Source organism: Euprymna scolopes, chromosome 28 (assembly GCF_053919585.1).
Source record: "Euprymna scolopes isolate OS-2025 chromosome 28, ASM5391958v1, whole genome shotgun sequence".
In the NCBI taxonomy this organism is placed as follows: Eukaryota; Metazoa; Mollusca; class Cephalopoda; order Sepiida; family Sepiolidae; genus Euprymna; species Euprymna scolopes.
In genome coordinates, this window is record NC_136509.1 from 58,439,785 (window position 1) to 58,456,113 (window position 16,329).

Sequence of the window (16,329 nt, forward strand, 5' to 3'; positions counted from 1 at the left end):
GAGGTGCGTAAGTAATGTTCCAGGGGGGGGGGTTATAATGAGAAATTTCAAGAAAATAAAGATTGTCTCTTTTCACTACTTTTTTTTTTCTAGGAGTCAATAATAGATTGTTCATGGGCCGGCCAAAGGGAGGGTCCAGTGATAGGGAGAATTATTTAGAGAGTTGCTTCTTTATCTCTTTCTTTTTATATGAGGCACATAATTTTCTTCACCGTGCGATCTCAGTCCAACTATCTTGTGCCAAGGTATATCCATTGTTTCCTTATCGGCGCGATGTGAGTCGACTGGTGTTTTTCACCATGCGACCTGGGCCGCAGTGTCTATAGGTTGAAGAGAAGAATCGCCATGCGTGTGATCGCGTCTGCGCTCTCAGTCCAACTGATTAAATTTCCCGCTTTTTCTTCGCTTCCAGACCGGTTGGGGATGAGGATGTTGTATTAATGACATCCGCTCAAGGCTGGGGTGGGGGTGTGTCATCTCGATATACTGTTGCCATAACAACATGGAAAACTGGGTCATCCCGTCTGATCTCGCTTTAACTACAACTGATTGTGATATGAGAGTGTGGGGTGGGGTTGTCTGCTTGATTAATATATATATAATCACAAATAAAGAGGAGGGGGGTATAGCCATTTCTCTTAACACCTTCCTCCATAAAAGAAAAAAAAAAGAATGAGGGAGTCCTTCCTCCATCTTTTCCTTCATTTCTATTCTTCTTTTTTTTTACAGCTACTCTACGAGTTTCCTTTTTTTTTCTTCCCTCTCCGCTTCGAATCTACGTGATAAGGCATCTGCTATTATGTTATCTTGACCCCTTATATGTCTGATGTCTAGGTCGAATTCCTGCAATATGAGACTCCATGAGAGTAATCGTCGGTTTTTATTTTTCATTCTATTGATGTACACTAATGGGTTGTGGTCTGTGTATAGGATAGTCGGGCCGTGTACTGAGGACACATATACTTCAAAATGAGATAAACTCTATTCTTCTCTATTGTGGAGTAGGATTTTTGAAACTTGTTCAGTTTCTTTGAGTAGTAACTGACTGGGTGTAGCTGATCATCCTCTCCTATTTGCAACATTACTGCTCCGATCCCGCTATTGCTGGCATCCACCGCCACACTGAAGGGTTTGTCAAATGACGGAGCCTTTAACACTGGCTCGCTGCTTAACATTAGCTTGATCTTCTCAGCTGCTTCTTGACATTCGGGCGTCCATTCAAATCGCTTGTGCTTTTTCAACAGCTCCGTTAATGGCGCAGTGAGGCATGCAAAATTCTTGCAGAATCGGCGGTAATATCCTGCCATGCCTAGGAATCTCCTCAAACTCCTAACATTTTTTGGTATGGGATAATTCTTTATCTCTTGTACCTTGGCCTTTGCTGGAGTGATCTTCCCATGGCCAACTACGTGCCCTAGATATTTGACTTCGGCCTGGCAGAACTCTGTTTTAGCTAAGTTTATGGTTAATTTGGCCGTTCTTAATCTCTGGAACACTTTTTCGATTGTTTCGATATGTTCTATCCATGTGTCATTATAGATGACTATGTCATCGACATACGTATCCACGTTTTCAATCCCAGCCAGGCATGCGTTCATCAGTCTTACAAACGTTGCCTGGGAGTTCTTCATTCCGAATGGCATCACGCGATATTGGTATGCTCCTTCTGGGATTACAAACGCCGATATTTGCTTGGCTCTTTCGGTTAGGGGCACTGCCCAGTACCCCTTAAGAAGGTCGCATTTGGTGATGTATTTGGCATGGCCTATCTTATCTATGCAGTCATCTATTCGAGGCATAGGGTATGCATCTACCTTGGTTATCGCATTCACTCTATGGTAATCCGTACAGAATCTCACCGTTCCGTCAGGTTTATTGACCAGCACGCACGGTGATGCCCATTCGCTTTGACCTGGTTCTATTATCTCATGTTTGAGCATGTAGTCTATCTCCGTTTTCATTATCTCTAATTTCTTTGGACATAAGCGATATGGATGTTGTCTAATCGGCTCGCTCTCCCTTAGCTCAATGTCATGCACTATTGCTCTTGTGCGCGTAGGTGCGTGAGCAAATAGGTCGCTATATTCTGTTACCATTTCCTGTAACCTTTGCCCTTCTCCTTGTGGTAAATGTGCAAGTTTGCACCCTAAGTTACCCATTATCTCCGAATTCTTTAACTTAATGGGTGGTTCTTTTTCTACAGGAAGGTCTCTTTCGGGATGCTCCTCACTTACAGCTTCGCTGTGACATGGTGCTGTCAGCACTGATTTTTCTACCGCCCTCCTGAAATATTTCTTCATCATGTTCACATGACACACTTGAGTTTTGTTTCTACGCTTAGGGGTAGATATACTATAATTCAATGGGCTTATCTTTTCAGTAATCCTGTACGGTCCCTGATATTTTGCCTTGAATGGTTGACCATTCAGGGGTAGGAGTATCAACACTTCCTCTTCCTCTTCGAATCTTCTATCTACTGCCTTTTTATCATATGCGGCCTTCATGACCCTCTGACTACTCTCTAGGTGAGTCTTAGCTAATTTCCGTGTTTCGGCTAAGGTTTGTCGCATCTTAGTGATGTAATCCGTCATATTATTTGGCAAGGGCTCATTGCTGACCCATTTCTCATTTATCATCTTTAACGGTCCTCGTACCTGATGACTGAAGACTAGTTCGAAGGGACTGAATCCCAACGACTCTTGAACTGCTTCTCGAGCTGCGAAGAGCACAAATGGAATCCCCTGATCCCATTCGGCATCATGTTCCATACAATAGCCTCTTAGCATGGTCTTTAGAGTGGCATGGAAGCATTCCAGACCCCCCTGTGATTTAGGGTGATAAGCGCTGGATTTTATGTGGGTGATTTCCAGTTGCTCCGTAGCCTGCTTGAATAGCCTCGACGTAAAGTTAGACCCTTGGTCGGTCTGTATGGTTTTGGGTAGCCCCATTTTAGTGAAGAAATTTATTAGGGCATCCACTACTTTTCTCGTTGAGATGTTGCATAGTGGGATCGCCTCTGGAAACCTTGTGGATGCACACATTATAGTTAATTTAAATTTGTGTCCTGTTTTGGTTTTGGGTAATGGTCCCACACAGTCCACAATTACCCTATTAAACGGTTCTTCCACTGCCGGTATAGGTTGGAGTGGGGTAGGGGGAATACTCTGGTTAGGTTTTCCAGTCTTTTGGCATGTCCCACAGGTTCTACAGAACCTCTTGACATCTCCCACGATTCTTGGCCAGTAAAAATGTCTAGTCAGCTTTTCTAGGGTCTTGTTGACACCTAGGTGGCCCGCTAATGGTATCTCATGCGCCACTTTCATGATATCCTCCCGATATATGTCGGGCACCATTACTTGTTCCCGCGTAGTCTCTTCCGACTCTTCCGTCGTCCTGGGAGCATTCCATTTCCTCATTAGCACGCCATTATTTAGGAAATATTGGCTTTTTGAGTCAGGAGAATACTCTTCTCCAACTCGACAGAATAAGGGTTTTAGGTCGCCATCATTCTGTTGCTCCTTGATCAGCACTTGCCGTGGCACGGATAAACAAGGTTGGGGTGCTACTACAGGTCTCGGTTGTTTATCATCTAACGACTTGTCTTCTATATTTCCCCTCTCTATCGCTCTACTTCTTGTGGTCACCTCTATGGGTTTTTCATCTTGATATTTAGCGATGTCATTACCTAATATCATGGCTACGCCAGTCATTGATAATTCGTCAATTACGCCTACCGTGACCTCTCCTGAGCCCCAGTCTGATACTAGGTGCACTTTAAATAATGGGATTGTTATAGGTCTGTTTCCTATGCCCCTTATCGTGGTCGCTCTGCCTGCAGCTCTCGTTGCTTCTTTAGGCATTTGTCTTCTTTTCACTAGGGATTGGGATGCTCCTGTATCCCTGAGAATGTTAATGGGTTCCCCTTGACTCTCTTTATCTCGTGTGATATATCTTTTCAATATGAAGGGTTCGTACGTTTTGTCCATTCCCTGAGATATCGCCCCTTGTGGTTTGCCTGGGATAGTCTGATTCATCTCCGTGAATCGTTTCGCCTGGCACTTCGCAGCTACATGACCCAGCTTCCCACAGTTGAAGCATACTATGGGTCTCGCTTCCCGTCCCAGTACCGGTCGGTTGGTTGTGTTGAGGGGATTTCTAATGGGTACCCGCGGATTGTCGTACAGTGCCTTTACTGTGCAATGTTCCCTGACCTGTGACTGCATGGGTCCCTGTGGTTTTGCCCTGCTTCTCTTGCGAGTTAACACGTATTCGTCGGCTGACGTGGCTATATCGATTGCCGTTTCAGCCTTTTTATCAGTAAGGTGTATCCTCATGTCATCGGGTATGCAGTTTTGAAATTCCTCAATTAACATGAGTTGTTTCAATTTGTTGAAGTTACCCTCTATGTTTTTGGCATTGCACCACCGATTGAAATAATTCTCTTTAAGTTTAATGAACTCTACATATGTCTGTCCCTCGCTTTTCTTTCAGTTTCTGAACTTCTGTTAATAAGCTTGTGGGACAAGTTCATAACTTTTAAGAATTGCTTCTTTTACTAATTCATAATCGGCACAATCTTCCGCTGGAAGTGCCGCATATGTCTTTTGTGCTTTACCACTTAATGCTGTTTGTAAAAGCATTGCCCAACATTCTCTTGGCCAGTTCATGTTTAGGGCGGTCCTCTCAAAGTGCGCAAAGTAATCGTCAGCTTCCTTTTCTACAAATTTTGGGACCAGTCGCACTTGTTTAGTTATGTCGAATCTGTTTTGTCCGACTTGCTGTGGTTGATGAGCTATACTTAATTCGCTCATCCTAATCTCTTGCTCGATTCGAGCTTTTTCTATTTCTGCTTTCGCCATTATTCTGGCTTTCTCTAATTCGACCTGATCATGAGTCATGGTTGTTTTCTCCGCTGGTGAATCTTCCAGCATTTCTTCATCGAAGACGTCATTGTCTACCATATGCTCAGCTATTATTCTCATCAATTGGCTTTTCCTCATAGCTCCCCTAACCTCTAAGTCTAATTTCTTTCCTATTACTATTAGATCATCTTTTTTTAACCTATATAATTTATCTGGGGATGGGTTTTTAAGGAATTCGTCGGTGTCCGGAATTTTGCCTTATTGTCCGTGTACAATGTCTACGCACTCCAACGAGGATTTTTATTCAAGCAAGGAGACCACACTTGCTTGGTGTATGACTGATCCCGGACGAGCCCCCATGTGACGGTACCCTCGGGTAGGGGTCTCCTAAAAAGATTCCAACACCGAGAGCGCGTCTTGAAAAAAATAAATATAGGGTGCCAGCTGAAAGTTATTCAGCCGAGATAGCACCTGTCCAAGTTCGGATCAGTGATATCGTCGTGGAATACTTTGGTGACATTCATGTTAACAAATGCAAGGCAACAAAAAATGATGAGGAACACGACAACATTTATATAAGTGTTATAAACACAACAATTTATTTATAAAACAAGGCTGGAGAGAAAATAACGGAAAACAAAACAGGGCAACAAGACAATAATCCAAACAAAAAAAAAATCATGCAGACAATGTTATGGGATAAAGAAAGGGGGGGGATATGTGATACTTATAATTGTTCAAAGAATATCGTCTCTTATTCTCTTTTCCTTCCTTTTCTTTTTCAAATGGAAATCAATGAGGTGCGTAAGTAATGTTCCAGGGGGGGGTTATAATGAGAAATTTCAAGAAAATAAAGATTGTCTCTTTTCACTACTTTTTTTTTTCTAGGAGTCAATAATAGATTGTTCATGGGCCGGCCAAAGGGGGGGGGGTCCAGTGATAGGGAGAATTATTTAGAGAGTTGCTTCTTTATTTCTTTCTTTTTCTTTTTATATGAGGCACATAATAGTTCAACATAGTTAGCTATTTGTACGAGATGGGAGTTGGACAATTTGAAAAGTGTACTTATCTTTCCTTTTTCCGGAGTTGCTGGTCTATATTCCGACGGCGTGAAGTTTCACTAATATTCGTGTCTTGCTTTTCGTTTTTCTTTCCCTTTTGTTTGTTGATAAGCAATTGTCATGACTGACTTTTAAATTCCAACCGTTGCGTGCCAAGGTATGACCACTGTCTCCTTATCGACGCGATATGAATCGACTGGGTTTTTTTTTCTTCACCGTGCAATCTCAGTCCAACTATCTCGTGCCAAGGTATATCCATTGTTTCCTTATCGGCGCGATGTGAGTCGACTGGTGTTTTTCACCATGCGACCTGGGCCGCAGTGTCTATAGGTTGAAGAGAAGAATCGCCACGCGTGTGATCGCGTCTGCGCTCTCAGTCCAACTGATTAAATTTCCCGCTTTTTCTTTGCTTCCAGACCGGTTGGGGATGGGGATGTATCAATGACATCCGCTCAAGGCTGGGGTGGGGGTGTGTCATCTCGATATACTGTTGCCATAACAACACGGAAAACTGGGTCATCCCTTCTGGTCTCGCTTTAACTATGACTGATTGTGATATGAGAGTGTGGGGTGGGGTTGTCTGCTTGATTAATATATATATATATATATATATATATATCACAAATAAAGAGGAGGGGGGTATAGCCATTTCTCTTAACAATCTGAATAATATTTTCTTTGGATAAACATTATCAAAAGTGACACAGCAAATGACAGTTTCTGTGTTTGAAAAATATGAACTGTTAATCCGAATATCAACTATCTGTAATATTAATGTGTAGTTCTAGTTGCTGATTTTTGGCTATTCCATCATTTTGTTAAAATAAGAATGGAAGGGGATCATTTGTTATTTCAGTTTTTTAGTCAAACATAATTTGTATAAAATTATATTTGCTACTACCTTTCAGGGATTACATATTTGAGAGAGTAAGGCGAGGCGGATGAGTTATAATATTTATTAATTGGTGATGAAGTGTGTGCATTGTAGTGCAAAAACACTGGAAATGGTGAGTGCGAAAGATTTGCGAAGGAATTGCCTCATTGCTTTCCTATAGTGTCAGGAGTTATACAGGAAAAAGTTTTTCTCTTTTGTTATAAATAGAGAAAATCTCTTTTTTCAACAAAAAAAAAAAGAAAGAAATTGTATTATAGAGGTAAGAAACCAATGCATATGTGTGTTTGCTAGTTTAATTAGCTCAAATATATTGACATACAAAGAAGAACTGATGTAAGCTTGTGTGTGTACAAGTGCGTGTGGTTATCATGGAGTCTTTGCAACAGATTTAATACATTGTCGCTCACATTTGGTGTGTGTGTGATTATAGGCGGGACATAAAATGCAACAACCAAACAAAGTAACAAAATGATAAAAGAAAAAATTCTTCTTTTCTTTGGAGTAGCATCGATAATGAATGTGAGCTTTTTACAAAAAACATTAGCAAACTTTTTAAAATGCATTGAAAAAGAGAAAAATAAGGAATGCAATTTATACTTAAACTGAACTTATTCAATACAAAAGAAAAACAAGAATTAATTCAAAAGAAAAAGTTATTTTTACATTAAAAGTAAATAAACATGTCATTGTTGCATGGATTAAAAAAACTAAAATTTGTTAATTATTTATTTAAAAATTGCATTAAAAAAAGAAAAGAACACAATTTGATTTATACTCATACTGAACTTTATTCAATATAAATTAAAGAAAATAAAAAGAGGAATTGTGTGTATAAAATTATGTGTGTTTGAAGAAGAAACAATCATATACAGCAAAAATAAATTATGAATTTACAGAATAAACAAACAATAATTGAACAAACAAATTAAAAGCAAACGATAAATAAGTCTTAAGAATGAAAACGAACAATAAATAAGTTTTAATGAAAACAGAAGCTTAAAAATTGTTAATAAAAACAAACGATAAAAAATTTATAATCTCATGTAAAATTATTTGTTTAACAAGTTTAAAGATTAAATAAAAAAATAATTTTCAACTTTCTGACTTAAAATCATTTTTTTAGATCCTTATAAGAAGATATACAGTTAAAACAAAAATAATTCAACATTATGTTTGCTGTATTATCAGGAAAAAGATCAGAAAAAATTTAATGTAAAAATTAATTGAAAACGGATTAAACCTAAAATTAAATTGATGTGTGAATTAATAATTAAATACACTTTGAAAGAATATACAAATTTACAGTATTTTCCCAGCAAAAATGCAGTCACTTTTGCACCAGTTTTATAAATCCATTGGCAATTTTTCTGAGAATTTAAACAGAAAATGATCATCCTTCATAATAGTCATACATTGCCTTAATCTGTGACGTCAGCAGGTCATGTGATTTTAGTGCAAAGGCCTGCTAAGACACAGCAAGCACAAATGCAATTTTACTCTGGTAATTAAATTAGTATCAACAGATTATTTAAATTTGAAAATGAATTGTTTAGAATTTTTTAATTCTATATTTTAAATTTTTTTTAAATATTTCATTTTTGTGTGGGACTTTTCAAAATGTTTTATTTTTAACACTGTACAAATTGAATTAATTTCATGATTGATTCATGCCACAGTATTTCAGACAAATTTTAAACTAAATATAATGGAGATTGATCTCCTGATCAGAAAACATTGATCACCTTGTTCTTGGTCATAGGATAGAACAAGTAACCATTTTTTATGTTTTTCCAAAAGGGTAAATAAAATTTTATGAGGAAATGAGGATGGTATGTCTTACTTCACCATCTTTAAAGTTCATCACTAGTTACTCTCCTCCAACAACTTCTTCAGAAATAGAGATCAAAATCAGCCTTGTAATAGCAATAAATCGCTAAATATTGTAAAAAATGATTTTCTAAATCTAAAAAAAATATCAATTTACATGATTTTTAGAAGATGACAATTTCCTTCTATGAGGGATATGCACTGCATAAAGATTTTTCTGTAATATTTTTAATAAGGTTAAATTCTGGTCAAGCACCAATTTTTGCCAGTCGTTTGCAAGAATTTTGTGGCACTGTTGTATGAACTACAATTTCTTCGGAAATATGTTAGATGGGTTATGGCATTACTATGAGGTGTAAAAAAGTGACAAACTCATAGTCCGCAGTAAATTATGTTTGGTCAGAATTATCCTGATATTAATCCTTAATCCTGAATTAAGATGTAGATGTGTCTTTGTCTAACGCAAAGCAACAAAACTTTTTGGTTAAAACGTCAAGCAGAGGTTCGCTCGTCACAAGTTGAGTCGAGTAGAGTTTGTTGTTTACAACACGAGATACACGTCAACGTTCCCTATTCGCATGTCTGAAATGCTTCTCCCACTCCTCCCAGCAACCTTTTATAATGCTTCAGGCACACCCAATCTGCATATACCACACTAGACTGCTCAAGATCTACACGTGACTGGAGGCTTTAAAAGACAACAGCCGCTATCTTGGCCTCTTTTTTTCTTTTTCTGTCTTTCAGCCTGCTGCCGAGAGATTCTCGCCCATTTCTGAGGTAGGTCCTCTCTACGTGTGTGATAGCACACTCCCTCCTGATCTCATGATCACAGATATGGCAATGGGGTGGTGATCGCCATCACCGCGTGCTTCACCGAAGGGGAACAATGCATGCCTCTTCTTCGCTTAAGCTCTCGTCTGCGGACTGGGGGTTGAAGAATACTGCTTCCGCTGGGAGGCTACTGATATTCGAGTCACCTTCTGAGGGAGGTGCTGTGAATCAGAGCGATGTCTCACTGGTCCCTGATTCGGAGTCAGACTCACTCCCGTTGTTCACGGGTAGCCGCGATTGTGTTGTCGGCCATAAGTCCTTAATGTGACGAGGCACACCATCGACACACACTGCTTGATGCTGCTCACTTCAGTGATGAGTCCAAGTCCATACTGAGTCATACATTTGCCGCGCGGGTTCTTGATCCAGACAACATCCCCTTTTTCCAGCCTCCATCCAGTTACTTTCGTCTCAGGTACTGGGTTTGTTTCTATGCTCTTCACCCTAATGTGATACCTGTACAATGTGTCGGCCGGCACTGTAGAGAGTGATACAGCATCCTTTGGGGTCACGTTGTATAAATAAACTGCTTCAGCCCATTCTTGAGGTGATAGTTTTGACAGTCCTGTGGTTCTGCTCAATAATTCCATTCCCGCTTGGTATATAGGCACATCGGAACCGCAGATGTACTCCCCAGCCATCGACAAACTTTCTGAATTGTTCACTGGTGAAAGCGTTGCTGTTGTCAATTAATATCTCTGTTGGGGGGGGGGTGACACGTTCAAGGAAGATACCGTTTAGCTGATGGATGACCGCTGCTGTATCTTGCCGGTAGAGCGGCCACCATATCATGGATAGATGGGCCGGAGTCAATGAGCGTTAGGTAATCCTCGCCATTGTAGTGAGTAACATCTATCGCCAGCTGGTTCCAGTGGCTCTTTACATCCAGTTTTCCTTTTTCCCAGCGAACAGATGCCAGGTCGATGAATTAGCAAGCCATACAGCTCTCAACTACTCTTTTAACGTCTGCTTTTCGTGCTTCGGGGTCATCCAACTTAGCAAAATACAAGGTTTGCTTGATCCCTGGATGTCCACTTTGGTGGTGGACTTCCTTGATTTGTTCAAACTGAGCAGAACACGCGGCGCAGGCCGGTTGTATGGATTCGATGGTTCTTCTAGTGGCGTCAATCCATCTGCGGGGAACTCTTGTTAAACAATCGGCCTTGTTCAGGCTGGATCTGACCAGAGAGATTTCCATTGACAGCGCATATTCTTTTTGATCCTCATGATGGTATGGGGCCACCATCAGAAGAGCATCTCGCTCGTAGCTTTAGTTTGTATTCTGTCGCTTCTGGTAAGGGTGTCCGAAATCCACTTGTGAACACAGGCAGAATCTGTAAACAGCCGCAATGCAGTCGACTTCCAGAGGATCGCCAAGTTTATCCCCTTGATGATGGCATCAAGCTCTGCCAGGTTTATATGCTGGGAGTCCTGTTCTGGGCATAACCAGCAGGCATCTTCCATCACAGCCCCATTTTTTTTTTTTTTTTTTTTTTTTACAAGGTGGTCACCACTTATCACGGCCCGGAAGCCACTCAGGGATAAGGGTTATTGTAAGTACAGTACATTAGTGTGGATATTTAAAGTGTCTACTTAAGGGGGCGGTTCATCAGGAATTTGTTTATGTTGGACTTGAAGACATCCAAGTTGTAGTCAGGTGGGAAGCAGACAGATGGAACAGAGTTCCACAGCCATGCAGTTCTAAGAAAGAAGCTTTCTTCATGGAATCTACGTTTTGATTTAGGCATAGATAAAGAGTGGGGAAAGTTTTTGACAGTGGATTAAGCTAGATGGATGTTTTTTGTAAAAGATTGGCGAGGGGGGACCAGAGATTGGAGTTCAGACGAGCTCCTGCCATGGAAATAGCGATAAAACAAAGATAGGCTTCCAACGTATCTTCTGTGGGAGAGAGGTTGCAGGGAAGAGAAAAGGGCATCCTCCACTAAGCCACGAAGTCTATTTTGTACTCTGTCAAGGCAGGATAGGCTGTTTTTAGCAGCTCCTGCCCAGATATGGCAGCAGTATTCCATCCTTGGATGTACTTGGCTTTTATATAGATAGAGAATTGCATCAGTAGTGAGATATCTTCTGGAGTTGTAGAAGGATCCCACCATCTTCCCAGCGACCTTGGCAACAGACTTGATGTACGTGTTCCATTTCAGATCAGGAGTGAAGGTCAAGCCCAGAAGCTTGTCAAAACATGGGGCTTCTCCTAGACGAGAGCCATCCATTTCAATTGATTCCAGATGGGGATCAGAGCATTGATGATGTAAAGATAGGAGTTTGGTTTTAGATGCATTAAAGATAACCAGCCACGTCTTCCCCCACTGAACCACTCGTTCGAGATCAGAGGAGAGAGAATCAGAGAGAGCTTTGTCATTTACAGCCTTTGATGTGTTGCTGTAGATGGTTGTGTCATCAGCATAGATGTCAATGAATGGTTTAAGTATGTGTTTAGGGAGATCATTGATGTAGATCAGGAAGAGAGTTGGGCCCAGGATGGACCCTTGAGGGACTCCAGCATTAATACTGCAAGCTTCTGATTTTTGTCCATCAACCACTACTCTTATGAGCCTATCAGAGAGAAATTATTTAATAATAGAGAGAATATTTCCAGTTATACCGTAGCTGGAGATCTTGTGAAGTAGGCCTTTATGCCATACCTTGTTGAAGGCCTTTGATATGTCAAGAGCAATTGCCCTGGAAAGGAAGCCTTTGTCAAGAGATTCACTAATCCTATAAGATATAACCGTTAGCACATCTGCGGTAGATCTTGCAGAACGGAAACCATATTGCATGTCACTAAGAAGGTTATTTCTGCTGAGGTGGTTGACTATTTCTCTATTTAATATTGATTCCAGTAACTTACTCATCACACACAGGAGACTTATTGGCCTGTACTGAGAGGGAGATGACTTATCACCTGAGTTCTTAAATACAGGGCGTACTGATGAGGTTTTCCAGGGTGTTGGAAAGCACTTCTCCTTAAGGCAACGTTTAAACAGATTTGTAAGTATGGGAGCAAGTTCTGGTTGAAGCTTTTTTAACACTATAATTGGGATGCCGTCAGGGCCAGTAGCTTTACTGGAATCAAGGTTCTTGATTAGCTTGGCGACCTCATGCACAGATATTTGTATGTTACCTAGCGTGTTCTGTGTTATAGGAGGAAATATGGGGAGTTGATGGCCTTTGTTGCATAGGGTAGAATTAGCTGCAAAGTTCATGGACTATTGATACACCCGTGGCAAGAGAGCTCGCATCAACCCACACACTCAGGTTCCGGCTGTCGATGCACCATCTGCCCCGTGCAGGATCCTCCTTGTGCACTCTGGTGAGGACTTCCTCCAGCATTGTGTTGAAAGGGGCATCGTGTACCACATCGTCCCATCCAGTGGTGACCTCAGACGCTATTCTTTTTATGAACGCCACTGCAACACGAATCCAGCCGCCCACAGGGAGGTGTCCAACCAATTTTCTGCACCAAGAAAATACGTTTCTTCACGTGACATTGCGGGGCATGTCTGGGACTTCATTTCCCCGTTTCCAATGCAGGACGCCGTCTTCTCCCCGGACCTGTAAACTGAGCACCCGTGCGTCATCCTGTAGTCTCTCTGGCTCCTTACTGAGAAGTCCAAAGTTGCGGAGATGCTCCTTTACGCGCATCGCAGATACAACTCCTTCATTCACGTACACGTCATCAATATATGCAGATGTTGCCTGCCTTATGCGCTCATCCTGAGCCAGAATGGTGTCAACAATTGTTTGCATAATTGATGGCGCCACATATGGGTTAAGCAATATCTCTTCCCTTTAACCAGAACTGTCTGATAAGGCCATAGTGACTGGTGTACACGCACTTGAAGGTACGCCTTCCGAAGATCAAGCACGCACACATTAGACCCTGCTTGCCGCCATTCCCGTAATTTATCAGCACGCATGTCTGCACGGGCCATAAAGGGGTCCACGTGTTTGTTTAACTCGCTATAATCAAGCACCAGCCTCATTTTTTGTTTGTTTGGCTGGACGACCGCCATTAGGGGGATTAAACACATTGGAAGCTCCAATGCCTTCTCAGGATAAGGAACCAGCCATCCATTGTCGATCCAGGTCTGTAGTTCCCTATTATACTATCCGGGGGAAATCTTGTACTCTGGCACTCTATTGAACAAATTCTCTGGCAGTTGTTTGTCCGACCACTTCCAAGCCACAGTCCAGGACTTCGTGCACTGGTCAAACTCCGCACGAAAATCAGGCTTATCTAGAGTGAGTGCCACGCAAACGCACTCTTTGCGATGGGAGAACGTCACGTTCCCGGCTCCATTTCTACGACTCCACCCAGCTGCACAATTGCGTCCATTCCTAAGAGTAAATCGTACCCAAGTAGCTCCCTGTCCATAATCAGAGCTTGCACGGCTACTTCAGGCCCACTACCAATGCTTATGTGGATGACACTTTCTCCGCAAGAGGACAACAAGCTCCCGCCAACAGTCAGCACCGGAGTTCTTGTTGTTTTCCAAGTGTTGCAACATTCTTTGCGCACAAGTGTCTGGGCACAAGCGCATGGCATTCACGCCTGTTAACGTGTACTCTCACCGCAGGTAGCGCCTTGTTTAATGACAATCTGGGGAGAAGACTGCCGCTGTAATTTCCTCCACTAGCTTGTTTCCTGGACAGGCACGAGCCAGGTGTCCTCGGTTTTTGCATTTGTGACACCGCGGTCCGCTAGGCTTCTGGGTCGTTGACTGCGACGAAAGGCAGTCATGGGCCCAATTACTTGGGCCCCCGCATCTGAAGCAGTTAACACTTCTGGTGTTCTCGCTAGCTGTAGGCAGTGGTGTAGGTGCACATGCGGCCTCTCGAGGTTGCACCATAGCGATGACCTCCTCATCTATGATATCCATCAACACGGCACAAGCCCTCTCAAGCAGCTCTTTCAATGACAGCTTGTCCATTCAGGTTAGTTAGATGCCAGAGAAGCTCCACAATACTTTCCGAAGCTGAAGTTACACCAAAAAAAAGTTATTGTGATTGTTTGGTGGTCTGCAGCCGGTCTCCTCCATCACAGCTTCTTGAATGCATGCAAAATGATTATGGTGGAGAAGCACTGCTGACAAATTGATGAAATGCACCAAAAGCTCCAACGTATGGGACCAATTCTCTTCCATGACAGTGCTCACCAACATGTTGCTCAACTGACCCTGCAGAAGCTGAGCAAATTGAACTACTGGACTCTGCCTCATCTGCCATATTCACCAGACGTCTCGCCCATCGATTATCACTTTTTCAAGCATTTTGACAACTTCCTACCCAAAAAATGCTTCAGAAGCTGAAATGATGTCGAATCGGCCTTTAATAACTTCATCACTTCCAAAACTCCGGATTTTTATGCTAATGGGATAAATAAACTTGTTTCTCATTGATAAAAATGTGTCGATTCTAATGGTTTTTATTTCGATTAATAAAGTTTATTATGAAAGGAGTTATGATCTTTTGAAGTTGAATGTAAAAAAATGACATTATTTTTGCACCAACCTAATAAAATATACTACCCTAAAATATTCATGAAGATTGATTCGTACAAATACTTTGTCCACCCTTTGAAATTAAAATAATGCATTAATTTCTGTTAGAATAAGAATTAATTAAGTTTATTATTATTTTTTAGTTGTATTTATTATTATAAAATGTATTGAATTTTATATCAGTTATCATTAACATACATTGAGATACAATTTTTCATGTGTATGAATATTTGTTTCACCCCACTATATAAATATATGAGGTACCTTAAATAAGTTTTCAGACTTTTTCTTCGTATAGGCACTTTTATTAAAAGTACATGAAACTCTAGTCCTCTTTGAAGTAATTTCCTCCAGCTGCAATTCTTTTTGTTGTACCGTTCCAACAACTTCTGGAAGGTCCCATGAAAGTCCTCGCATGTCAATGACCTCTTTCATCTTCTCAGTTGTTTCATAACGACAGCCTCTAAGGTTTTCCCTGAGCTTATGGAATAATCAAAAGTCACAGGAAGCAAGGTCTGATCATTGATCTGCTTGACCGTCTCCCTGCTGTCATGACTGCGTCTTTCTTTCTGATCTTCTCTGAGCACCTTTGGGACAAACTTTGTGCAAATCTTCCGCAGCTTCAGTTCCTTGTCCATGAAATTCTTTATTTGCTTTAGTTGGCCAATCAACTCGGGTGTTCTAACTTCTTTACCCCTCTACACTTCTCATTATCCCTTGCAGACTCCTTGCCTTCCTTGAATCTCTTATACCACTCAAAAACTGATGCATACAAAATGGTCCAAAAGTAGTTTGAAACATTCCATATGTTTCTATGGCATTTTTTCCAAGTATAAAACAATTTTATTGTATATCATTCTTCTAAACTGTCCTCACGTCCAGATTGCATTTTTGAAATTCACCAACTGTGACAATCAGGCTTTAATAAGGTGTATTCCAATTCCTGTTGTAGCTGTTAATTTGAACCTAAAATCATAAAAATTGGTCAGTCATCTCATAACATACTGAATTTTCAAGAGTTTACGACAATTTTTAATGCTGGTACAAAAAAAGTCTGGAAACTTATTGAAATGTATTTTTCAAAGCATTCTCTTTTAATGGTATATAGGCAAAATTAGTCCTTAAAAAGAAAAGCTTTTTAATTTATTATTAAAGATTTAATAATGTTTTTTTTTGTAAAATTATGAAATTTTTATGCTAATCTGAAAGATAAAAATTATTAATAACATATTCACACTTCAAAACACAAAAGATGAAAATTAAACACATTCAAGATTTGAATTTTCAATCTCAGAATTTGAAAAGCAGCTGTTTTTTCTCCACACCCCCTA

General features: G+C 40.8%; 2 protein-coding genes across 2 annotated transcripts in view; one reads left to right on the top strand and one right to left on the bottom strand.

The window, feature by feature from the left end:
• The window catches only part of LOC145249663 (uncharacterized), a 227,060-nt gene that overhangs the window by 67,599 nt on the left and 143,132 nt on the right, over positions 1 to 16,329 (top strand). The gene's annotated exons all lie outside the window — the stretch shown is intronic.
• Positions 906 to 4,334, bottom strand: LOC145249391 (uncharacterized). Its single transcript, XM_080110949.1, has one exon. The coding sequence runs from the start codon at positions 4,332 to 4,334 to the stop codon at positions 906 to 908; it is 3,429 nt and encodes a 1,142-aa protein (XP_079967075.1).

Bases quoted from the DNA above. Each gene is read 5' to 3' on its own strand.
- LOC145249391 (XM_080110949.1), bottom strand. From the start codon at position 4,334: ATGAGGATACACCTTACTGATAAAAAGGCTGAAACGGCAATCGATATA.